Consider the following 24,401-nt stretch of genomic DNA (forward strand, 5'->3'; position numbering starts at 1 on the left):
TCTAACTCCCCAAGTAGCTCAGGCTCAGGCTGGTTTGAAACTCCTCCCGCTATCCTTTCCCCTCTTTTTGTATATTTACCATAAGTAGCTAAATGGGGTTCATGCGTGCTGAGGTCTTGTGTGTCTGTGTCTGATTGCTTTACTTCAAGGCTTTTTAGCAAAGGTAATTGTGCTAAGTAGGCTGTTACCTATGAGACTCATCAGAAAATAGCCAAGACTAGAAGAATAAAAGAATTTATCTACCTTGTCCTTAATAAGGGATCACAAGGACCAAGGAACAGAAATTCAATGCTTTTCTCAAAGGACTGAATTACATCCTAATTTTTACATTTGAGATGAACAGCTTAACAGCTAGATAGATATAGAACCATTTAAAAATAAAGAAAATTGAGAGTCAGCTTTATGCGGTTCTCTCCGTAAGAATCCCAGGAGAACTATTCACTGAGCCCTGGCCTCCGTGCTCTCCCTTTCTTGCCTTTCTGAGGTCTATTGCAGTTGCCATCAAAGATTCCAACCTTGCCTTTTCTTACACCAATAGCAGTAAGAAGGTGAGAGACCCTGGTCTGCGAGCAGCCGGCACCGAGTGTCTCCACGCCAGCCGCTGCACTCTGTCTCTTCCTGAGGTAAGGCGGGCCACAGCTGCTTTGGATTGATTTGTCTGTTCCTCCATTTTCTTCCTCCTTCCATATTAACTGACTGCCATTTAGGTACCTTCTGTTTGACGGACTCATTATCAGGTCTGAATTAAAGGAGACCGGAAAACAAAGGCAAAAGTTTGTACATTACTGATTTGGAGCAGGCCTCTGAGGCTGTTGCATCTCTAGGCCAAGGTTCTCCCTCAAAGTGATCCTTAGGTCTGCTAACCTTTGCTTCTTCACGCAATAATGCAATAGGTGTTTATAATAGTATTCTCTGGAGAATTTTGTATCTGTTGAGTAGCAGGTTTTATTTTTCCTGTAAAGTATGCTATAGAGTACCATACTTAGAATAACAGCTTTTGTAAATAGGAATAAAAAGTGGAGATACATGAATTGAAGGTTATTTGATTGCTGCTGCCCCCAGACAGGTTTATCCAGGCCATGCTGCTGCTGTTCTGTACTGCATTTTAACTGTAGGCAAATGGAAGGTGTCAGCACGTGTGGTCACCATAATTTCCTGGAGCAAATGCTGAATTAAGTAAGTTACGGCAGGGCTCCATAGGGTCTGATGATACAAGTATCAACACATCCAAGGCTGAAGACCATCAAGGCTTGGGGAATAATGAAAATGAATCAATGGACACGATGTGCCTCTCAGGAGTATTAGCTGGTTTTGCTAAGTAGAATTATAGTCTCTGGCTCTATAATCAATTTATTTCTTCCATAGTGGATATCCTTATTACGTTCTTTGACAATTTCATACGACTATAATATGGAAGGGCTCTTGCCTTTTGATAATTGCTTTAAAATTTCAATCTCATTCAGCTCCAACGTGTTTCTTGAGATAGAGGTTTTAAAAAGAAAGACTCCCTTTCCGTGGACTAGAGTGGCGATATTTCCAGGGCCAGTCAGCACTAGGAGATTTTTGTTAGGCTGAGCCCTCTGCAGAGAGGTCTCCTTATCCAGTGAGGTCACAGTTGTGCTCAGAACTCTCCTCTCTCTAGGGAACTGAGGGCTCCTTCAGCATCGACAGCGAGGAGTATGAAGCCATGCCTGTGGAGGTCAAACTCCTGCCCAGAAAACTTCAGTTCTTCTGTGATCCAAGGAAGAGAGAGCAAATGCTGCAGAGCACATCCCAGTGAGCCTCAGCCTTGCGGGGGCGTTCCTAGGCTGCCCTGCGGCAGCACTGCGGGGCGTTCCCAGGCTGCTCTTCAAGCCACCAGTGGGACCATAAGGGAATGTGTGTGCTTCTGGCCCAGTGTCACAGGATCCCAAAGGAATTTTCATGGCAAGTACCCCCAACCCGTTTGCTTCCTAGAGCACATACCCTGTCACCCAACCTGTGGTCAGTACTCTGTTAACCCCTGCTTTCCTTACGTTGAGGCAGTTGACCCCTCCTACACAGTGGTTGTCTCAGGCTGCTTCAAGGACATTCTTGCCCTCACTGAGTTGGAAAGGGCTGGAGTTTTGTGATTGCCCCACAGTGGAGAGTAGAATCTGTAGACTAAGCTCCTGTTTCAGTTCTCAGACCGTCCTGGGGCCTCCGGGGAAGCAGCTGCTGTCTCTGGGTGTCTCTCCCTCTTTCTGGGCTCTCTCATGGGTGCTGCTCTTTTGTGAGCTCTCTGCCTTGGTTGGTTGGTCTCATCTGGAAAGCAAATGTGAGGTTGTTCCCTCTTCAGCCTTGGCAAACGTATTGTAAAACGCCATTTAAAAACAAACTAGTGCTTCCTCATTGTTTGTGTGCATGTGTACAACTGAGGCTCATGTTGAAAACTAACTGACCTGGGGCCCACCCCCCAAACTTTGTACCTCAACCTGGCAGGAGGCCAGCGTTGCTCATTTTAAAAGACTGCTTCCCAGGTGAATCAACCATACCGGGAGAAAGTGTTTTAAATCTACTTCATAAACTTATATGTATTATATATATATTTTTAAAAATCACGTTTGTGTTGACGTCTGTTGTTTCCATGAGAGGTTAAACACTTATCAGTGTGCTTACTAGTGTTGTGTAAATATTGTTTAAGAATAAAAGACTTTCATCATTCTTTTAAACAGATCCAATGTAATTTAAATGCATCCCTTATTTATAAAAATTAAATAGTAAACCAGCATTTTACTATTTGAAATTTTTAAATTATTTTTTTCTCCCTTGGGTATACTTTTGTACTAAGGTGAGCAAAGGAATTGTTTTTCTTTTTTAATATAACATTTTTATTGATTCTTTGACAATTTTATATTTTATACATACTTTGATCATATTCACCCCTCCATTCCTCCCCAACTCCTCTCATATCCACCTCACCCCTCCTAACATTATGTTGTCTTCTCTTTATGACCCAAAGTGTGCATCTGGTGCTTGCTGTCTATATGTTTGAGCATGTCAGACCATCCAGTAGAGGTTGTTCAACCTACCAAGGGACACACCCTTAAGGAAATACTACTATCCTTCCAGAAGCCATCTACAGTCTGTAGTTCCTCAGTTAGGGGAGGAGCTGTGAGCCCCTCCCTCCTCCAAGCAGCACTGTTGACTCTTGAGTTTGTGCAGGCAGCCACAGCTGCTGCCAGCATGTGCATGGAGCAGTCCTGTCCTGTCCTGTCCTCTCCAGCCTCTGGTTCTTAGTCTTTCCTGCCCTTCTTCCATCATGGCACTGGAGTCTCAGCATGGAGAGAGTGTGATAAATGTGATGTGGATGTCCCACTCATGACCAGCAGTTCACAGACACTTACTTATTCTCTGTATTTGGCCAGTTGTAGCATTCGATATTAATTGCCTTCCACTGCACAGTGAAGCTTCTGATGAGGTGTGAGATCTGCAGACACCTAGCTGGTTTGTTCATTTGTTTTTAATTTTATTGTTTTACTTATGAACTTTACAATCTGCTCACTGTCCTCCTCCCAACAACCCTTCCTCCACCCCTCCCCTTCTCCTCTGACCAGGTAGGGGCCCCCTGTGGGTATCCCCCCACTCTGGCACATCAGAGGCTGGGCACTTCCTTTCCCACTGATGCCAGACCACTTAGCCCAGCTGAAAGAACATTTCCCACATACAGACAACAGCTTTTGGGGCAGCCATCGACACTTGTGGAGGGGCAGGAATCATGTCACTGTCCCCACCAGGGCCATGCCACATTTGGCATAGCCCCATTCTAGTTGTTTGGGACCCACATGAAGACAAACTGCACATGTGCTAATATGTGTGGGGAGACCTAGGTTCAGCCCATGTATGTTCTTTGTTTGGTGGTTCAGTCCCTGAGAGCCGCAAGGGTCCAGGTTAGTTCTCTCTGTTGGTCTTCCTGTGGGGTTCCTACCCCTTCTGGGCCACAATCCTTCCTCCTGTTCTTCCATAAGAGTCCCCAAGCTCCATCCGCTATTTGACCGTAGGTGTCTGCGTCTGTCTGAGTCAGCTCAGATAACATGCTACTGTCTGCAAGCATAACTGTGTCATTAATACTGTTAGCGATTGGTGTTTGCCCATGGATGGGTCTCACGTTGGGCTGGTCATTGGTTGGCCATTCCCTCACTCTCTGCTCCATCCCTGTGCCTGCATTTCTTGTAGACAGGATGAATTTTGGGTTGAAAGTTTTGTGGGTGTCTTGATGGCTCCACTGGAATTCTTGCCTGGCTACAGGAAGTGGCCTCTCCAGGTTCCACGTCCCCAGCAAAGGGGTTTTTACCTGTTTATTGTCATGCTTGGCATTCTTTATCATTTGCTTTTCATCAGTAAAATACATAGCTCTAAATAACTTAAGTATTAACTTATTACAGAGCAAATGCTTTAACAATTATTAGTATACATTAGGAGTAATAATTTTTTGGTAATTACAATTATGTTATTAGGATGTTCTTGTTCCTAACTTATTTACCTTATAAATATTAGTTCTGGCAAGATAAGGATATCTAGTGTCAGTTATATTCCTTTTTCATTTTTTTATTATTTATGAGCCCAGAATGTAGATTGAGTATGAATTCTAGCAACTTTTTTATAATTGCTTTGAAATTAGAGGGGAAGAACATACAGTTTGCATTAAAATTAATACTGGTCTCTCAGCTAACGATTTGATAATATCTCCCTCTAGTCTGCTGTAAGCCGAGAGCTGGAAACACTTGCCTTCTGAGGAGTTGCTGCCCAGTCATTAGGAATTTACTGTTAACATTAGTGTGGGCATTCCCTTTGCTTGTGCCCAAAGTCCTTGAACTCTAGAAGGCCACACTGTAGTAGGTTGGATGGAGCCTTTGTCACTGTGAAAGTGACACCCTTAGCAGCAGGACTCAGAAAGATCAGATTTAGATATAGACAGTAATATACCTTTGCCCACGTGTCCCACCGGAGTAAAGCCAGTGTATGGATGGAGTAGACAGTACCTACAGAAAGCCCAGAATTGAAGATCATGAAAAACAAGGCTTGCCTATGTAGTTCTGTAAGCTTACGGTGGTGGTAAACGTTCTGCTTTAACAACAAACAGAGGAGTCTGAAGGTCAGCGTAGATCACTTTACCCTGTGCCAACTGGGGAAGGAAAGGGGCTGCCATGGTGTAAGAAAATAAAAGTCTGTGCTTCTATAACAGCATGTAGGACCAGTACAGAATCCAGTGTTAGTTCTTAAGACACTGTGTAGCTGAGATTCTATCCATAATGTTTAGGGAAGGATGGTAGACCCACATTATAAATGTCCTCCTAATTTTGTTTTCTTTAGTCAGTTTCATTGCTTACTGCCTTTTCTTAGGATGGTCCATCCCTAAAATGTCCACATTTAATAGCAGGTATACAGATGTTCAGCTCTGCCAAGATGGTGGGGATCACACCTCCAGGCCTTTATACACACAACTGATATTAAAAGAATATCAGTTCTTATAATGCCACTAAGCCATAGGCACTGTTGGTTATGACTGCCCCACTTAGAAAATGCAAGCCTAGCTTTGCAACCAGTGTTAACAATTCACTCTATACTGGTTTAAAATAACTCTCCCTATGCATATACAATGTGCATATTAATATAAGGCTCTGATAAGAGATTTATAAAAGAAAGTAGCTTCTTTCTAGAGTCTATAAGTATCCTGTAGAGACCAAAGGTACAAGGTCCTGGTTCTCTGACTTTAGTTTCCATTACGTGGAGAGTGTTTATCCAACCGCAGCCTCTCAGAGGACTAGCTACAGCTCCCCAGTGTCTGTCCTCATCCCTGTAAGTAAAAGCAGCATTCATCCCTTGGGCTCTCCTCATGGGCTGGGCCATCAGCATTCCTTGCTACCAAAACCTACATGGTAAAGGATCATAGCACACAGACTCATGTTAAAATGTGAAGTTTAATTGTAAAAATTTTTTGTAAATATAGTTATTATCAACCTCTGCACATAACTTGGTTCAGATATATACAGATATGATATACACAGGTGTTAACTTGTACCACAGAAAGAATCAATTCAAGAAACATTTACACTTAGCCTTGGGGTTAAGCCCAGCTTCCTTCAGGTCTGTAAATAATACTCCATTGAAGACACAGAGAAAGGATACATCGGTTTGCAGTAGTACCCAGAGCAAAACTTACCAATTATCCTTCTGACTTTGTCACATGAGGTAAAGACTTGAAAGAAAAATAGATTCGGGTTCATTTATTGCTATAACTCTTAGGCTGGGGTTATTACTCAAAATAGGTTTTTACATTTAAGGCAGCAGGGACACTATGTTTAAAAAAAACTAGGAAAGCATATTTCCTTGGTTACCATGATTTTTTTTTTCAGGAAGGATTATATTCCAGACTTATACAAAAATTTATCCAACAAGTTTTGGGCAAATAAAGGAAGTTGGTTTAGTTGGTTTTGTTTACCTATCCCGAAGCCTGGTAGCCACTCATGCTAGTTCATGTTCAGGAGGACAGAATCCCCCATTTCTGATGGCTGAAGGCATTTCTGATGGGCAAGGAAAGTAAACTTTGGGTTTGCCTAACTTTTATATATCCTTGCTTAATTGACCCAGATACAACGTCAATTACATATGTTTGCTCTGTATGGGCTTTTCACTTTGCAGTCCCATCTATTCACAATTTATAAAACCCCACTCCAGTGAGTCCTAGTATCATTAGGAAGGAAAGTAAACTCAGCAGACAAAACAGGCACCTGCTGCAAATGCAAACAAATCCTCTGCTGTAAACCTGTCAGAGTTTAAGTCAGCATGGTTGAGAGCCAGCGCCATGCTGACATTCTAGAATAAGCTCTAAAAGGAGCTTTATTCATCCCATCTTCGTTTCTCTAGATAGCACCAGAAAAGTCCCGTTCCTTTACTACATTTAAACTTTTCACCCCACTTCCAGGACTAAAGTGAATTAAAGTGCTAGTTAGCAGACTGCCTGCCATTCCCCTCTCTTACTCTCCCCCTTGATCAAGAGGGGAATGGTCACTGAAAGGCTATTCGTGCTCTTCTGTTCTGCAGCTTCCCCCAAGGCCACTGTCCCTCTCACCCTTGCTGGGCCAGTTGACTATCTTCTGTAATGCTGTTGAAATAATACAGCAGAGAGCATGTGCTCATGCTCCAAAACACTGTCACAGACATGACATGTCTAAGGGTCTCCACTGCTATTAAACTACAAAGCTGCCCATTGCTTTTTAGATTAGAACTTTGCAATTCCTTTCTGTTTCAATGTGTCAGTACGTAATTCACCACTCAGTAACACTGGTATAAAAAATAAACTTCCATTTCTCATAGGAAAAGCATTGCCTTAACTCACCGTCTTTCCCTCACAACACTGGGCACTTCAGTACTCCTGGGAACAGAGGTATATTAGCAATAAAGTGGAGTAGTAGTCAAAGCCCAGGACTTGGGTTAGGCCTTAACTTCTCCCCTTCCCCTACCTGACTGAAAAGGGTTTTCATGAAATGGGAAGGGATGAAACTGGGCCTGCTGAGGTAAGCCTTCAGGAGCCTCACCATGGGTATGAGGGAGAGATGGGAGGGCTGGACAGCTCTCAGAATCGTAGCCTATTAGCCTGGAAGCCTAAGGGGAGGACGGCAGCCCCGGAGGGCCTGTTGTGTCTTCCTATAGATGCTCTTGCCAGTTTCCAAACTTCTCATAATAAAGTGTTCACTGTGAGATCCAGCATTATGTTCTGTTCACCCACGCCTGTATCCCTTTCTCTACCTCTGCAAGGACTACCTACCTACCTACCTACCTACCTATCTATCTATCTGTCTGTCTATCCATCTATCTACCACTCTGAACTTGGAGAAAGCATCTCAACCCACTCTGGCTGTGCAGTTTAAGGGAGAAAAAAAAAAAGACCATTCCCAAGGCCCTGCATCTCTAGGAGGCTGGCTTTTGCCACCAGCTGATCCACAACCACTCTTAGAGAAGTTTCCCCAGAAGCTTCAGTGGAAGGACAAGTCCGTCTCACCTTCCCCTGTATTGATAGGTTTTCAGTGCCTCAGATCAGGAGGTTCCGCCCCTCGCCGCCAGAATGAAGACAGCAGTTAACGACTGTCTAATTTACCTTTGTCATCTAGCTAAAATATATTAGGTAATTGTGTAAATGAACCTTCCCATGAAGCATCTGGCCCTATTGTATCTGAGTGTCACTCTCACCTTTCCATGGGTTCCAGCAAGGTAAGTTACAGTTTCAAGTTCCTATCCTAACTTCTATCCCAGCAATGAAACCAGCTTCTCTTTGGAAGCCAGAGTGTGTGGGAGGTGTGGGAGGTGTGGGAGGAGTGCAAGGCAAATGCCTCCTGTCACATTGTACTCTTAACTGATAGGACCATATGGGCCCCAGGTAGGACGCCGGCAATGGCCTGGATGCACGCCCGGCACAGGGAAGGCTGAATGTTTAAAGTCAACACTAATACGAGGCAATGACTTGGCCTTCTTTTATAGATTGGTAGGAGATAAGCTCTGCTATTTTTACTGCTTCTGAGGAAAGAGTCCTGAGCCAGATGGCAACTAGCTGAGTATTACCATCTGCCGACAAAACTGAAAACATCCACTTTAAGAGGCTTTTGTTATACTCAGTATGTTATACTTAACATTGGTGTCCACAAACCCAAAACCCCCAAGACCCTGAGGATTATTGTCATTGGAAATTTCTCCTACCTTAAAAATGACTGAGTAGCCAGCAATGCACAACAGCAAGTGCTTTTTGGTTAGCACATGGCTCCCAGCATGGTACAGATGGGGATTAATACTCCCCAGAAGGGCTCTGCCAGCTCAGGCAGGGGTCTGATGAGAGCCACCAGCAGAATGGCAGGACCCACATCCGAGTTTTTAGCCCTCTTCCTAGAGGCCAGTGGTAAGAAAGAAAAGCCTATTTCTGCTAAAAGTCAGAAAGATATGAGGGACATGAACTGTCTTCTTCCAAATAAAGCCAGCTGCCTTTTTAGAAAGTATTTCAAGAGAGATGGGCAAGCGTATCCTCTGACTACTAGCTTCAGCCATCACTGTAGGGGGCGGTTCCTATATAGTTCTGCACAAACTACTTCCCTTTATAGAAGACTCACAGCAGACTATGCAGGCTTGCATCTGCTCACTGCCACTGCGGGAGCAGCCTGGTGTGACTTCATAGTGATGTGGACTGGACTCACTTTTTCAAGGCGTACTCCACAGCTGATACATGGAGCAAAGGGTGCAAGGGGTGCTGACGTACACACAGTCGGCCACACAGATGCCTGTGCTCTGGTCTGGCTCTGTGAGAAGCCGGCCAGGTAGGGGAGGACCGAAGGAGAGGTTAACAAAGGACAGCCTCTCTCACCCTTGCTACCTTTACATCAGCACGCTCGTGCCTCAACAGCACAGGAAGCAGTGCTGGCACCCAGAAGGCTCTAGGGAGTTTCTCAGAAATAGGCTCTTCAAGACTGAATTCTAGAGACTCCTCTAGACCCTCAGAAGCAGCAGCCTGCTTTTCCTCCTGCTCCCGTCTCTGGCTGTCCACCCCCAACTATGAGCTTCAGAGACCAATGGAACTGTTGCTCCATCGGCATCAGGTGACCCCGCTCAGCAAGAGGAGAAGGCAGCTGTAAGGTAAAGTAGGTGCAAAGTCAGCCACTAAGCACAGCTGTGTTTTTTGTAAACATCATGTTGCTGGAATGATGGCTAACCCCCACTGCAGAGGAGAAAGATCAATTAGCTGACAGTTTATGTCAATGCCTAGACTTACTGATATATTTACAGAAAAGATGCTACCCTGACTCATCTGTGTCTGTGCATTTTCACACACACCGAACTCTTCACTCCTGGAGCTACAATGGAGATGCCTGGGCTAGCCTCAAGAACCTAAACGTGAGATAGGAGTCCTCCTCTGTGGCCATCAGCCTGGCTGCTCTTTAGCTACAGACCTGGATGTCTGATGGCTGGTTAGCTAGCTACTCACATGGCTTTCTGAATACGGTTAACAACTGCCCTCCCGCCTAGTCCATAAGTCCAAAGAATCGCAGCCCCAAAGAACAGAGTGACTGTGGGTCCCATTGCAGACCAAGCACGGAATTAGTCTGGGATTTCAATGATTATCTTGTATGGGAGGCACCATTATGGTTTCCCTGTCAAATCTGTTAGGTCTGTGGATCCAACTGCTTAGCCTAAGGAATGCTGTCTCTGCTTCCAAGATGGCTGTGGGAGTTTCAGATTGGTGAAGAGACCCGAATCAAGCAGCTTGGACCCTGGCTACTTTTCAGAATTCATCAGAAGTGTCTGCTGTGTACCATCCCTCCACAGAGTTCTTAGAGAAACTGGAGATTTCCTCCCTTACCTATTTGGACCTGTTAGTCCCAGAGGATTCCCAGGCTTAAGAGAGACTGGAGGACAAGTGAATTTGCTCGTAAGCTCAGGGCCAGCACCACCCCTCAGCACTGACCAAGAGGACTGGGGTGGTGGGGAGGCGGGGTGGGGTGTATGCTGTAACTCACATTCCCTTATTTTAGGAAGCATTTCAAGGATTCTTTCCCTGCCATTCTATCAGAGACACTTTTTTTCTTCGTCTTCGTGGTCCCTCTACTCCAGCGAACCAAGAAGGTGCAGACTTGTCCTCTGATGAATAGGTGATCCCAACTTGACTCCTTGAACTTGGTGAACTTGAAAGGTCATCTGATTAGTTTCTGTTTTTAGGCAGATGAACATCTAAGGCCACACAAGGACACATGGTTATCTTATTCTCGTATGCAACAAAGGACAAAGACATACAGGTTTTCTGAACAGTTCATCCTAGAGTTTGACTCTGAAACACAGAACTCCTAAGACTAAACCCAAAAAAAGCAGCAGTGGAAGACCATAGATTCCCATGTCCAACCAAAGGCTACAAAAGCCCAGGCAGCCTCACCCCCAGCCCCAGAGCTGAAGAACAGAACGAAAATGGCAAAAAATTTCATGAGTTGTAAAGTATAAACAGTCCTTTGTGTCAACTTAATTAAAACTGAAGCTGCTGAGGGCCTGGGGTGCACGCCAGGCTCCTGTCACCCCACACGAGTTCTTATACCAGTCCTATTACTCTACCTATGGACAACAGGGGTTGTCAATGACTAGCATCACGTCGATGCCATAGGCCTCCAGCAGGTCCATGAGAAAGCTCCTGTCTCCCTGGGGATCCAGTCCCATGCCCCGGGCATGCTCCGCTGTGAGAGTTTTGTCTTGGCTGGCTGACACCTCCAACAGAGTCTGAAAAATCCGGTTGTTTTGCTCTAGGAAAAACCTGCATTTCCAAGACAGGAAAGGAAGAGAAGACAAGAAGCTCATCTTGATAACCCAAACAGGCAGAGCCCCATCTGTGCTGGGTAGAATTCTTTTACAAGCCTTCCAAACTTGTAAAAGGGTAAAAACTGTCACTGATGTGAACAAGGTCGGCAAGGAAAACACAGCAAGAAGTGCAGTGTCTCTGTATGGGTGAGGGCCTGACTGCTAACTGTTTTCCTATTTTAAACATGGCCTCTTGGAGAGGTTCCATAGATAGCTTCGCTCCCTCTGAGAAACCTTCAGGAAATCGAGTGAAGACACAACCTGCTATGTAATTCTGAGACTGAGACTTCAAGTAAGAGACTAAAACACACATTTTGCAAAGCCCTGACTGGACCATGGCTGCTGACAGCCACAAGCCTCACTAGCAGCACAGAGTTCTGCGCTGGCCTTACAGCCCTATGTCACGGATGCTGTACCCAGAAAGGGAGAGCTCAGAGGCAGTGTGGAAAGGGGGAACAAGCCACACTGAGAACAGCACAGCTCACACGCTCTTCATGTTTGCTCTACTTAGTGTGTGTGGGGGGGAGAGGGGGTGTGGAGGAAGAGTATGCATAAAACAGGATTCACAGTCACAGCTTAGAAAAGCATCAGTTCAGCCACTCTGGGAGACTGGGGAACTTCTACAGACATAACAGATTGGCTTAACTGGACTGTGTCTGCCCATTCACACAGTGTGCATGTATTAGAAAGGGGCCTCAAGAACAAGATAAACCTCTATGGAGATGCCCTCATCAAAACTAGGACCTCTCGAGATTTTTTTCTACTTCAGTTACAGTCCTGCTCTAATTCTGAAACAGGACTTCCTGTGGCCACTTGAGCATGGGTACTGGGAGGAGCTGGCCCTCTCTAAGGCTACCAGATCTGGGGAAGAGAGACTGTACTGCATTCAAGGGTTGTGTTTTCAGATGATCTCATAATAGCACAAAGAACTGGTCTTTTCAGAGGCAACGAAGCAGAGGGTGGAGAGATGAACAGCTATGCAGTGACATTCTGGATGCAAATGTTCAACAGGATACACTTTCAGGGTTCTCATTTTCTCCAGGACCTGCACTGTCTCTTCAGCCACTCTGGTTTCACCCTGATGGCTTTGCAGGACTCAGGCTACCTCTAAGGACAGAGCACTGAGAGACCGAGAATGAAGGTCACCACTGCACTGCAGTGGGTTGCATGGGAGGGATGCAAGTTGTTCACAGAAGTTGGTACTGAAAGCACTCCCAGACCCCCACAACTATGCCCCGGCTGACTCACAGCACAAAGAGGTCCTCTTCGCAAGGGCTGTAGTCTCCTTCAACCTCCTGGGAGTACAGCAGCATCTGCCTATTAGAAGGGAGAACACTCAGACGCCAGCGGCCATGGTGTGCAATTATGGGATTGGCAGCAACCAACACCTACAATGGCCATCTCTCTCAGCAAGTGGTACCTCTCAGAGTTGTGCCAGGCCTGAGGTAGACCAAACAAGGAACAGAACCTGGATTCAAACCCAGGATCTATGGCCCATTTTGCTAGTGGTCCCCTGGGCTTAACCATGGGACTGTTTTGTCTGACTGTCCACTGATTGGGGATTATATGCTAATCCTTTATTTTGTAGGATAAACAACACGGAACAGTATCCGTACACAAGCTTCCTAATGGGTCCACACAGTGTAGATGCTCAGTAAACGGGTATTCCAAACACACAGGCAAATCTAAGCAAGTCTTTCGGGGTGTTTCTGAAAGGTAGTGTGACTGGTTCCATTAGGAACCACCCATGGGGGCAGGCCACCCTGCAGTGAGGCAAGATGGAGGAGTGTTAGCCTCCTAAAGCACAGAATTCCCCTTGATTTCCAGGGATTAGGACAGTGGTGGTGGAGTGGGCTTGTCGAAGATTTCATAGGACCATCCTGAATAGGATGATGCCAGCGACTGGCCTTCAAGTCCCTTTCAGCACAGCACTGGTCCGGGCTGCACTCGCTCACACACATGGCGTGCACACGGCACACATGGCATGCACACGGCAGACGAGCTGTCTCACCTCTGCTCATTGAGCCGACGGTACTTCTCCCGGTCAGCACTGTTGAGCTTCAGCAGGGGTTGCAGGTGGTCATGGTGTGTCTTTACATTCTGGTTATCCACATAGACATCGTACAGCTCTCGCTTCTCCTCAAATATCTTCTCTGTGGTACCTGTGGAGCCCAGGATTAATGAGGTAAGAACCCCAAGGGGCCACAAGAAAGAAAAGAAAAGAAAAGAAAAGAAAGGAAGAGAAAAGAAGAATGCCGGCCCAATCTTACTACAGAGTTAAGCATTAAAAGTCACTTTCCAAGAGAATGGTTTGAACACAGAGAGGAGGGGGAGGCCCCCATACTCACAGGCTACATAGGACACTTCAACTTCCAGGCTCTCAATGTCAGCCACGTTCACATAGAAGAAAGGTTTGGATTCTGGGATAGTGCCCCCAATGCCAGGCAGGGAGACATTGGCCAGACAACAGCAACAGTACACTGTAAGAGGGGGACACTGGAAGTGAGGAATTCTCCCTTCTGTTCCCTCTCCTCCACCCAAGACCAAGCAGGTCCATACCTCAGGAACAGTTGACCTACATGAAGCTGCCCTTGCACCACTATTGGCCAACCTCTTATACCTGACACCTTCGTTCCTCACTCGCTCCAGGTGATACCATCACTCCAAGGTAGACGTTATGTCACCTTCAAACCTCAAACCCAGCTATTCCACAGTGGTCCTAGCCCAATCACACAAGTACTGATGTACATCTCCCTGGGAATGTTTCAAGTAGCCTACCACCACCACCAAACAACTCCTCATTACTCCTCGGCCCTTGCTTGCAGTGGCCCCATGACCCTTGTCACCTAGACTCTTCCTTAGTCATACCCCTGCATACTTCAGCTCACCTGATCCAGTTTACCTCTCCTGCTTCAACCCAGACCCTTATCTCTTCCCAGATACTAAGGTGACACCCTATCCATCTTCATTGCCTCCAGACCCCACACTCTAAATCCAATCAGAAGCCTTGATCCCACTGAAATGGCCCAAACTCTTACAATAATTTGGTCAACAACTGAAAGATGAGGGCACATGTACTGGGGATTTAGGAAGAGCCCCTCACTTGGGCTACTGGTTACCTCTATAGCACACGACACCCACAGGTGGGGGAGAAAATATCAGAATGCGCTTTCGAAGTAAGGCGAACTTCCAAAGAATGAGGATCTGTTCTCCAAAGAACTTAATAAACTGAGACATGCAGCCAGCCGGGTGTGTGATCTGGAAACATAAGGGCAGGTGGACAGCTGGTTAGAGGTTGCCCCTGTGAAACAGCCTTCCGTAAACGCTCCAAAGCGCCATCAAGCACTAAGAGATAGTTGTTTCCTGTATTTCTGCTGCATCAGTTCCTCTGACAGAATGAAGTTTGAATTTAAGGACTATAAACATTTACTCTGGATAGGCATACAGAGCAAACAGCTGAAGTTTATTACTTAGAGAGATAGCTCTCCCCCAGCGGGGCACCCACTCAGAGAAGAGGGGAGAGGGGAATTGGGGAGGATTGTGGGAGGAGATACCAGGAGTTGGTAGTGACTGGGATGTAAAATGGAAAAAAAAGTGTGTGTGTGTGTGTGTGTGTGTGAGAGAGAGAGAGAGAGAGAGAGAGAGAGAGAGAGAGAGAGAGAGAGAGAGAGAGAATTGAACCAAAAAAGAAAAAAAAAAGGTTGGCTTAAGTGATTGAGTGTGCTTACTGTATAATCATGAAATGAGTTCAGATTACAGCACCCACTACACAACAGGCATCCCACAAACACCTGCAGCTCCTGACCCAGGGGATCTAAACTTGTGTGTGTGTGTGTGTGAGAGAGAGAGACAGAGACAGAGACAGAGACAGTGAGAGACAGACAGAGAGACAGAGAGACAGAGACAGATGCATAGATGCACATAAACTACCCTTGCAAATACAATGGGCCTTCACACACAAACACTGAATACTGTATGTGATAAAGTGATGAGCAAACAGTTTGAGGTTGGGTTTCCAAGTCTTCAGAGACCAGGGGACTACTGTGCACAGCAAAGTATCTGCTGTAGTCACAGGCAGGAAGGGTGCAGGACCTCATGACCACCTCTGGTGAACTTCCTTGGAATGCCAACTGCAAGGAGGCCCCCTCCCCGAGGGCTGCCTTCTGGGAGGACTGTGCCAGGGCTTAGAACATAAACTTGAGAAATTGCACACTGCCTCTGTCATCTGCTAACAGGGAAGCCTGGGAAAGTGACCCAATGTTTCCAGTCTGCTCTCCTGTGTAAGGAAGAGACAATGGGTTACCTCATTGGGACCACCTGAGCCAAAACGTGAATGACTTACAGCTAGGAACAACCAAGGCCTAAAGAACACTGGTGTCCCCTGGCAGAATAAAGGCTTCAAATCAGAGGCTTGTACATACTTCAGAAAGCCATGTTGACGCTTAGCTGTTGGTATTAAGAGTGTTCATCTGCCATAAGAAAGGCGGGCCAACAAAGTTCTGAAGACAGGCAGCCACCCTAAAGTACACACTGAGTTTAGTAGGCTGAAAAGTGTGTGGAGAACCTAGTACTAAGCCAGCCTGGGGCAGCCCCTGCATTCTACCTCTGCTGGCTATCCTCCATCTCCAAAGCTTCGACTGGGCTACCTGGGAGAGGAATTTTCCTTTCCAAAGCAACCTCCACCCTCCATCCTGACACCTGATTCACCAGCCCCATGCTTCATACACAGCCACCCTCCCAAGCATGACCGCTATGACTCTTGACCTATTTCCTCTGTATGTCATTCAGTCACTAGGAAAAGAGAACCCCAGTTGGGCGAGATGGGTCAGATCTCTTCAGTCGCTGTCTTTTATCAAGACAAACAGCAGACAAGAAGGGAGCCAGAGCAAACCGGTTCTTCCCTACCTTTCCTTCTGCCACCTTTAGGCCTTTGACATGTGTGTGCATGTGCTGCACACAGGTCTGATGGGGCTTGTCCAAGTGAGTCCTAGAATAAATGACTTATCCCAAACTCTCATCGCATTTATTTGATCATTCATGGAAGCACATATCCATTAACAGGAACTATTTCCTAAGTGATTACCTTGTGCCAAAGCACTACGTATTCTAGTTTCAACAGTGAGGAAAGACACTCAGGCCCCGACTTCTTGGTTAACTGAGTGAGCAGAAAAAGTCGAAAAGCAACTAGAATACTGCCTTGGGAGACAGGGTGCAGAAGGACGGCAGCCATCGGGGGTAAATGTGGAAGTTTTCTGCTCTTGCTACGAAACAGACCCAGTAGAATTTTTCTATTGCCGTCTTTTGCTCTGATTTATTACTCAAAATGGCCATTTACTATAAGAATATCCTGGCTCTCTACTGCCTGAACACTGCGAAATTAAACACACACACACACACACACACACACACACACACACACACACACACACACACACACACACGTGTGCGTGCATAATTCCCATGGGGCTGCTGTTTTAATTTTAACTGCTGATCCGCTGTTTTCTGATAAAGACCACTGCACATTTGTATCTTAGCTTTCTACCACATCTGCAAATCTGACAGGTCTGTTAAGAAGTTGTCTTTAGGGGTTGGGGATTTAGCTCAGTGGTAGAGCGCTTGCCTAGCAAGCGCAAGGCCCTGGGTTCGGTCCCCAGCTCCGAAAAAAAGAAAAAAAAAAGTTATCTTTAATGGGGCAAAGTTAAGTGGCAAGTATCTTTTCTCTTTTTCCCCCCCTTTGCCTATGGAGTGACGAAGCCAGGAACAATAAGGTCAAATGTTGGCCACTGTCCCCTGGGTTTGGTGATAGCTGAGTAACTTCATTCAGAAGAAATGGGGCTGACAGTGTCCTGATCAATACATCCCCAAATCCTTCTGATCAGCCTGCACCCACCTCACAGGATCAGGAAATCTGCATGTTCCATCCCCTGGACTCCTGGACTCCTGGACTCCTGGACACCCAGGTCCCCTAGTCTCCTGTTAAGTTCTGCGTATGGGGAGCCATGCATGTACTCAGGCTGAGGACAGGAGGAAAGGAGGACCTGCTGCTTCTCCAGCAGCAGGGAGCACTTCTGACACTAGCTTCCAGCCTCTCTCAGTGGTACCGTGCTTCCCTCAGAGATCCAAGCACACACCATGCAAGGGCCCTCTTTCTGCCCCTGGGCTCCGATCCTGATGTCACATCTCCTATGGCCAGCTCTGAATAAGGCAAGCAGCATCTGTGGCCCTGGTATTTACAGCCTTGTGCAGTCCCCTCTTCCTCTTGAGGAACTTGCTTCCCTGACTATGGCTACACGCAGGCTTTCACTTCTATGACTAAGTTACAGCGCTGCTGACATGCTCCTTTTGCTGACTTTGATGAAGCAAACTGCCAAGCTGAAGAGTCAGTCCCACATGGTTGAGAGCTGAGGGCAAACACTTATAGAGGCCTTTGGTGTAGCATCCCTTAAGAAACTTGCTCCCATTGGTGCTCACGTGAGCTTAGCTGAACGTTGGGCTGAGACTCCAACCCTAGCTGGAGCCCTAACTGAGCTCTCTCACAGCACACCCTAGATCTGGGATTCGGCTAAGCCATGACTGGCGTCTTCCCCACAGAAACTGCGGTCATACACATGCACTGCTAGAAGCTTCTAATCTTGGGTGATTTGCTAGGCAGCAATAGCTTGCCAATGCGGGCGAGATCTGTTGTCTGAGATCCCTAATGTACAGGTTACTCTGTTCTCCGTCGCTCCTGCCAGCCTTCTTAGATTAGTTTTAAATACCTAACACACTCTCATTTTGTTGATAAAATCTTAATTACTTTTTTTCTTTTATGGGCAAATGACATTTAAAAAAAAATCAATCTCATTTAAGTCATTTGCTCTTGACCCATGAGCCTGTCTGTGTGTCCTTTTGTCCACACCTTAAGTAGGGCAGGAGGTGAACGCTGACTTTGGCACAGTCCTGGGTTTAGATTCTGCCTGCCTCCTAAATCAAGTCACTAAACCATTTATTGATAAGCCTCAATCGCTTTAACTAGGAAATGAAGATTAGCAAAACAACCTCCTCTTAATCTCACTTTAAGAGAGCGTTGCAACAGGCATTGCTACATTAGCTCAGGATAACATCGGGATTCCCATTGTTACATAACTCAGGATGTGCTAAGAAAAACAGGATCCTGCCCCATCTACAGCCTGTGCCTCTGGAATTAGCTCCCCTTCTGGTCTACATAGCCAATGCTTTAGTGACCAACTCTTCGTCCTGTGGCGGTGTGAATGAAAATGACTCCCACCCGCACTATTAGTAGGTGTGGCCTTGTTGGGTGAAGTAAGTCACTGGAGGTGTGCTTTGAGGTTTCAGAAGCTCGAGTGTCTCTTCAGGTCTAATGTCTCTCAGTCTTCCTGATGCCTTCCTATCCAGATGTAGAACTCGTGGCTCCTTCTCCAGCACCATGTCTGCCTGAGTGCTGCCATATTTCCTGCCATGATGATAATGGACTGAACCTCTGAACTCTTAGGTCAGCCCCAATTAAATGTTTCCCTTTGTAAGAGTTGCTGTGGTCATGGTGTCTCTTCACTGCAATACAACCCTAACTAAGAAATATCCCAAGACGCCTTCTCCCATTAACTCATGCATTATGTCTTTACAAGCGGACTCCCTAAGCTTCACAGGAATATCTTGTGCCCAGCCACAGGACAAGGAGAAGGAAGAAAAGGTGGATTTGTAATCTTAGACCCTTTTATATCTTCTGAACACCTGCTGCATGGCCGGATTTCCTGTTGATGCTGAACAGACATGCTAGTATGAATGCAAAGAACGCTACAAAAATTCCAAAGAAAACAACATCAAAAATAACGTAGCTAAGAAATACCACGTCTGTTCTTCACATTCTTGATGTCTGGCTTTACAATAGCAGAAGCAACCAACACAGTCAAAAGCATCCTCCCTCCTCGGAGTCCAGCATGAGCAGCACAGCATATGTGGCTTTGTGCAATGGTTATCGAAGGCACATTCTTTAAGATAATTTACCCTATGTTTTAAATGAAACCAAATGCTTATAATCTAACTGAATTCTATCGAAAGCAGAATTCTGCACGAGGTGGAGGCATAATTTCTTCATCATTTAAAAATGAATGCATAGCAACCTTTCCCAGACACAGGAGGGAACAGCCAGCCTCACCTTCATCTCAGGATACATGTAGCGGTGAATAGAAGGCAACCAGTAGACAGGTGGCAAGCTGCCGCCCCTCCCGGGACCAGCGTGGAGCACCCCTTTCTTGTCTTCATAGAATGCAGCCAGATGAGAGTAATGTCCCGGCATCTCCAGCTGGTGTCTGTGAAACACACGTGCACAGTGAGCAGCTCTGCCCAGCATAGCTACGCATCCCTACCAAAGGGGCTAAAGGCCTGGATGCACTCAGAACACCTACACCTGGAGGTTAAACCTTCAAGTCTCCACTCAAGTCAGCACAGTGTAGTACATTTAGAATGAACAGGCTGTGTCGAGTGTCTAATCCTCGAGCAATCTATGCTGTAGATCACATGTACTTCTTGGAGTGCTGCTTACTGTGAGAAGAGATAACCCAGAAGACCACACACTTCATGTCTACAGTTGTTTTGCTCTGTGTGGAATGTGAGCCCTCAATGTGCCAAGGGGGGGGAAGAGGGAGAACAGTTATTACTGAGGCCACCAAGGACTCATACTTCCACATCAGCTAAGCAATCAGAATCTCTCCTCCCCTGCCCCCACCCTTGTGTCTCATCCTCTGCTCAAGCTAAAAGCCTTGTCAACCAACCCTCAGATCAAGACAGTGACACTGAGGTCCTAGACCACTTGGACTATGCAGAAATATGCCCCCAGGTCAAGACTTTTCATTGAATGGGGATGTTAAGAGGTTGATTTTGTTCCCTTCCCAAAGATATGCTGGAGTCCTGGGCCTTAACCTTGGTTCCCAAGAAGAAGCTTTATTTGGATGGATCTTAGGAGGCAGTTGGGCTAAAGAAAGATCTTTTGAGGGAACCCGGATTCTATGTGACTTAAAAAGGGAAAATGCACAAAGGTGTGGGGCACACACGGGAAGATGGCTGCAGACGTTGAGAGGATGCAGATGCCCAGGAGCCCTGCGACTGCCAGCAAAGCACAGAGCCAGGAGAGACGTGGGAAGCCCCCTGCTGACACTAACAACTTGAGTTTTGACTCTTAAGTCTCTGCAACTATGAGACAGTAAGTTTCTTTTGTCCGATTACAGACTCTGTTAACCCAGGTCCAGCAAGGTAATATAAAGTTAATTAAAAAGCTCCACACCCTCTGAACCCTGGTTTATTTTCTCAGAGCCTTCCAGTGACTACTGAACAATGAGAAAGGACATCCCTAACTATGGCTGAAACAACACTGAGAAGTAATAGCCCTGCTCCTCCCTTCTACCGACGTGCCATGAAACCCACTCCAAGTTGGAGCGCAAGCTGCTCAGAGTGAAGATCTCCACTGAAAAAGCAGCAGTAGATAGATGTTTTCAGTCACTGCGGCCCAGAGTGACTTCCGTCACTCAGCAACGAGATGATGGTGAGAGACTTTGCAGAGAAATTTGTATTAAAAGCAGAAAATCAACATTGTCATTGTACTTAAAAAGATATTATTAGCTGTGTGTGTGTGTGTGTGTGTGTGTGTGTGTGTGTGTGTGTGTGTGTGTGAGTGACAGTGCACACCTACAAGCCAAATACTTGGGAGGCAGGAGAATCGTAAAGTCAAGGTCAGCATGGACTACACTTTAGAAAATAATTGCTAACAATAACTGCCTCTTCCTAATTTTAGGGGTCCGAAAAGCTTTGATTCAGGAGGCGGCCGGTGCTGGTGCTGATAAACAGACATTCAGGTGCTGAGAGCAAACGCTGTCATTCTGGGAAATGCTCCTGGGCTGCTCAGGGAAGCCTGGCTGGCTGTTCTGGCTTGCCTTTCTGAAAAGGCAGTGGGTTGCCGGTACTCTTCAGGGAAATGTGTCAAACTTGATGCATAGGTGAAGTTCAAATGTGTTTGAATTAGGATCCATTTTCCGTTAAAAGCCCACTGAGAATTTCTGTGTTCTGTCTTTCAAAGGGTAACTCTATCCAGGGTAATTTAAATAACACGCCTTCATTTTCTGTTTGCTGATTTGCTACTTAATTGTGGTGGGCTTTTACTTTTTGACTACAGTCAACACCGTATTTGGACCAAGATTCTACAGCAAAGTCGGTACTATGAGTCTTTTAGACAAAAAGCTAGAGATGGAACCGGCTTTTCCACAAAGCCTCACAACCTGAGTTTGATCCCTGATCCCACTCTCACACACAGAGGACAGATGTGTAGATGTAAAAAGAAAACAACTAATGTTAGAACTCTGTCCTTTGACAGCCTAAGGAGTCGCTGCCTGGTAGGACAGAATGAGACCACAACAGACAGTGTAGAGAGAAGACAGACTCGGAGGCATAAGCAGAAATTCACAGTTCGGAGATGATGGTTATCCTACTGTCGAGGAAGCCTGAGTTTAAACACATGGTAGACTGTGTCACAGATGAAGCCACACCACCAAGAAAAACCAAAGGGTCGGAGGGCAACATAGTACCAGAAGACAAGATGTTTTTCAAAGATGGATGGGATGAGGTTATCAACAAGGACAGGTAAATTCAAATACCACTCCACTAAAGCGCTTCCCTAGCTGCCCAGATCAACTGAGCAAGAGCTCTGCTGTAAACAGTGGGGATAAATGACGCACCAGATGCAGGGGACATGAAGCCTCCACTGTGTGAACCAGACCAGGGATTCCCCTGTAGGGCCAGCCACTCTGGGGTTCTCCTTAAGCCCTCAGCCCCCTGCACTGATCTGCCTACAGGATGTGTGCAGAAGTAATGTGTCCAGGTTGAAGTTTCCGCTTCAATCTCTCTCCTTACTGGCTGAGATGTCAGGTGAGTCACTGTCCACCATCACGATGAGAGATGGGTGAGATGGAGGGCCCAACCACCACCAACCCACGCTGGAACATCTCTCTCCACCTGGCCTTAAACCTTGTGCTAGGAAATGGAGTTCTGACTTGTTCAAAGCGCTGTATTTTGGGGTCTCCTCTTTGTTATGGTAACTTAGCTTCTAGTTTAGCTAAAGCAGATATTGGTACCCAGAAAATGAGTTACTGTGGAATCAAATTTATGTCTCACAAGGCTGGGAAAGCCAACTTCTCTGTACCCAGAAGCAGTTAGGACTCTTGTTCACTCCAAAGTATTCTTGGGTAAAGGGAGTCAGAATGTAAGAATATAATATATGATACAGGGAATTACCCTGAGAAGGAAGGAAAGAAGGATGGACAAAGGATACAGGCCAGGTTAGCTTAAACCATGACCCACGTGGGCTAGAGAGGTGGCTCAGTGGTTAGGGGGAACTGCTGTACAATCACGAGCACTGCGGTCCACTCCCATTACCCACAAAGAAGATTGGCATCCCATAAAATTGCAAATTAAAAGGCCAGCCTGGGCTACAAAGAGAGACGCCAACTCAAAATGAATGAATGAATGAATGAATGATGCACAGGGTAAAATAGTTTATACATAGCATCAATGCCAAGTACATACACACATACTTCTATGTGTTGTATGTATGACAAACAGGTCTTGCTATGTTGCTACTAATATAAACTGAAAGCCTTTATTTCCTGAGATAAAGCACCATGACACCCAGTTGTCCAGCATGTTCTATCGAAGCACAGAAATATAAGTATCGGAAAACAGACTAAAATTTTAACAGTGCTTTCAGGACTAGAAACATTTCCCCAACACTGTTTAAAGTTTAATTAGGCTACCTGCATAACGATATATATATATATATATATATATATATATATATATATATATATATATATATATATATATAAACAATTTTTCTTCTATTACATATTACATATTCTTCTACTACTCCAAATAATAAATTATTTAAAGAAAACATTTTTTAAAGTCTGCCTGACTACCTGGGAAAAACCTTGAGGATAGCAGCCAGCTGAGTGTAAACAAAGAATGTTCATGTCTGATTAAAATGTATTGATTAAAAAGTGATGAGAGTATTAATAAAAACTGAAAGTAAATACCTTCCCCAGCTTTCATTATAGGATAAAGAATTATTTTATAATACATTTGCTGAGAAGGAGGATCACCTGAGGCTTGACCCTGAGCCACGGATGCTGTAGGAAGGCAGCTGTGGCCCTGGCCCAGTCTCCATCTCCAGGGACTCACAGCACAGGCACCGGGTGGCAGATCCCACTGCTGCCCGTGATATACAGAGGCCCCGCACAGAAGCCACTTACTTACCGAACCTGGTTCTCCAGAAAGTGCATATAGCGGTAGAGCAGGGTGTAGGACGGAGAGAGGATGCCCACGGACTTCATCCGCGCGCCGCGCTCCAGCTCGCTCTCCACCGGCATGTTGGCAAAGCAGGCCAGACCGAAGAAGGGGCCCTTCCGGAAATAGCTGGAACAGACCAAATGTGCTCTGCCGCTCCCATTTAGGAAGTCGGCAATCTTGCTTTTTTGCCTTTGCAATGCAATCTTAGCCCAAACAACTATGTTCAGAGCTCCAAATAAAGCTGGGTCATAAAAGAAGCCGTTCAATCTCCCAAGGAGTGGCCCCGGCTCCAAGACTCCAGAACCTAGCATAAGGTCTCTACGGGCACGCCACTCAAATGCCCTCAGTCAGAGACTGTGGTATCCTCTCTGGCACAACTAACAGCTTCAATGGGAGAACCTCCAGGCTCCTCGGGAACTCCGTCTGTTTTCTCTCACAAACCCCGATTCTCTCAGTTCCTTGGCTTCTGACAGCTCCAGTGCAGCTGACATTTTACTTCCTTCCCCTTTTCACACTTGGATCAGTCATGGTTTTAGCCCAATGCAGAGATCAAAGCTACAAATCACCCTTCAAGCGTGTCCATTGGCTTCTCACAAGATTTACCATGCACCATTTACACATCACTAAAACTGGCTTGCTTAAAGCTAGTATTCCGAGTTTATCATATAAGACGTCTTAGGTTAACCCGCACTTAACTCAAACTCCTTTCTTACACTAAAACCGAACCT

The 24,401-nt window shown here is 45.9% G+C and overlaps 2 protein-coding genes and 1 long non-coding RNA gene across 9 annotated transcripts in view; 2 read left to right on the forward strand and 1 right to left on the reverse strand.

The window, feature by feature from the left end:
• Positions 1-2,694, forward strand: part of Agk (acylglycerol kinase) — a 79,032-nt gene extending 76,338 nt beyond the window's left edge. For 4 of the 5 annotated variants that reach the window (XM_087659014.1, XM_087659015.1, XM_087659013.1 and 1 more), the window contains 2 exons: positions 539-623; positions 1,643-2,694. In XM_087659014.1, coding sequence (XP_087515140.1) covers positions 539-623; positions 1,643-1,780 — 223 coding nt within the window. In that variant the 3' untranslated portion in view covers positions 1,781-2,694. The remainder of the gene's footprint in view (positions 1-538; positions 624-1,642) is intronic. The other variant, NM_001127497.1, reaches the window with a different exon arrangement.
• A 3,226-nt stretch (positions 2,695-5,920) lies between these two features.
• The window catches only part of Dennd11 (DENN domain containing 11), a 68,764-nt gene continuing 50,283 nt past the window's right edge, over positions 5,921-24,401 (reverse strand). For 2 of the 3 annotated variants that reach the window (XM_087657320.1, XM_087657319.1), the window contains exons 3-10: positions 23,641-23,799; positions 19,496-19,649; positions 14,460-14,598; positions 13,689-13,820; positions 13,352-13,502; positions 12,589-12,657; positions 11,101-11,296; positions 5,921-10,728 (exon numbers count right to left, since the gene is read on the reverse strand). In XM_087657320.1, the coding sequence (XP_087513446.1) occupies positions 11,101-11,296; positions 12,589-12,657; positions 13,352-13,502; positions 13,689-13,820; positions 14,460-14,598; positions 19,496-19,649; positions 23,641-23,799 (1,000 nt within the window). In that variant the 3' untranslated portion in view covers positions 5,921-10,728. 3 annotated transcript variants of the gene reach the window in all.
• Positions 19,644-21,468, forward strand: LOC147994820 (uncharacterized). Its single transcript, XR_015686504.1, has 3 exons — positions 19,644-20,539; positions 20,648-20,878; positions 21,128-21,468. It is a non-coding gene; the product is annotated as an uncharacterized LOC147994820 (long non-coding RNA).

The sequence above is a fragment of the Rattus norvegicus genome, chromosome 4 (genome assembly GCF_021556685.1).
Source record: "Rattus norvegicus strain SHRSP/BbbUtx chromosome 4, alternate assembly SHRSP_T2T, whole genome shotgun sequence".
Lineage (NCBI taxonomy): Eukaryota > Metazoa > Chordata > Mammalia > Rodentia > Muridae > Rattus > Rattus norvegicus.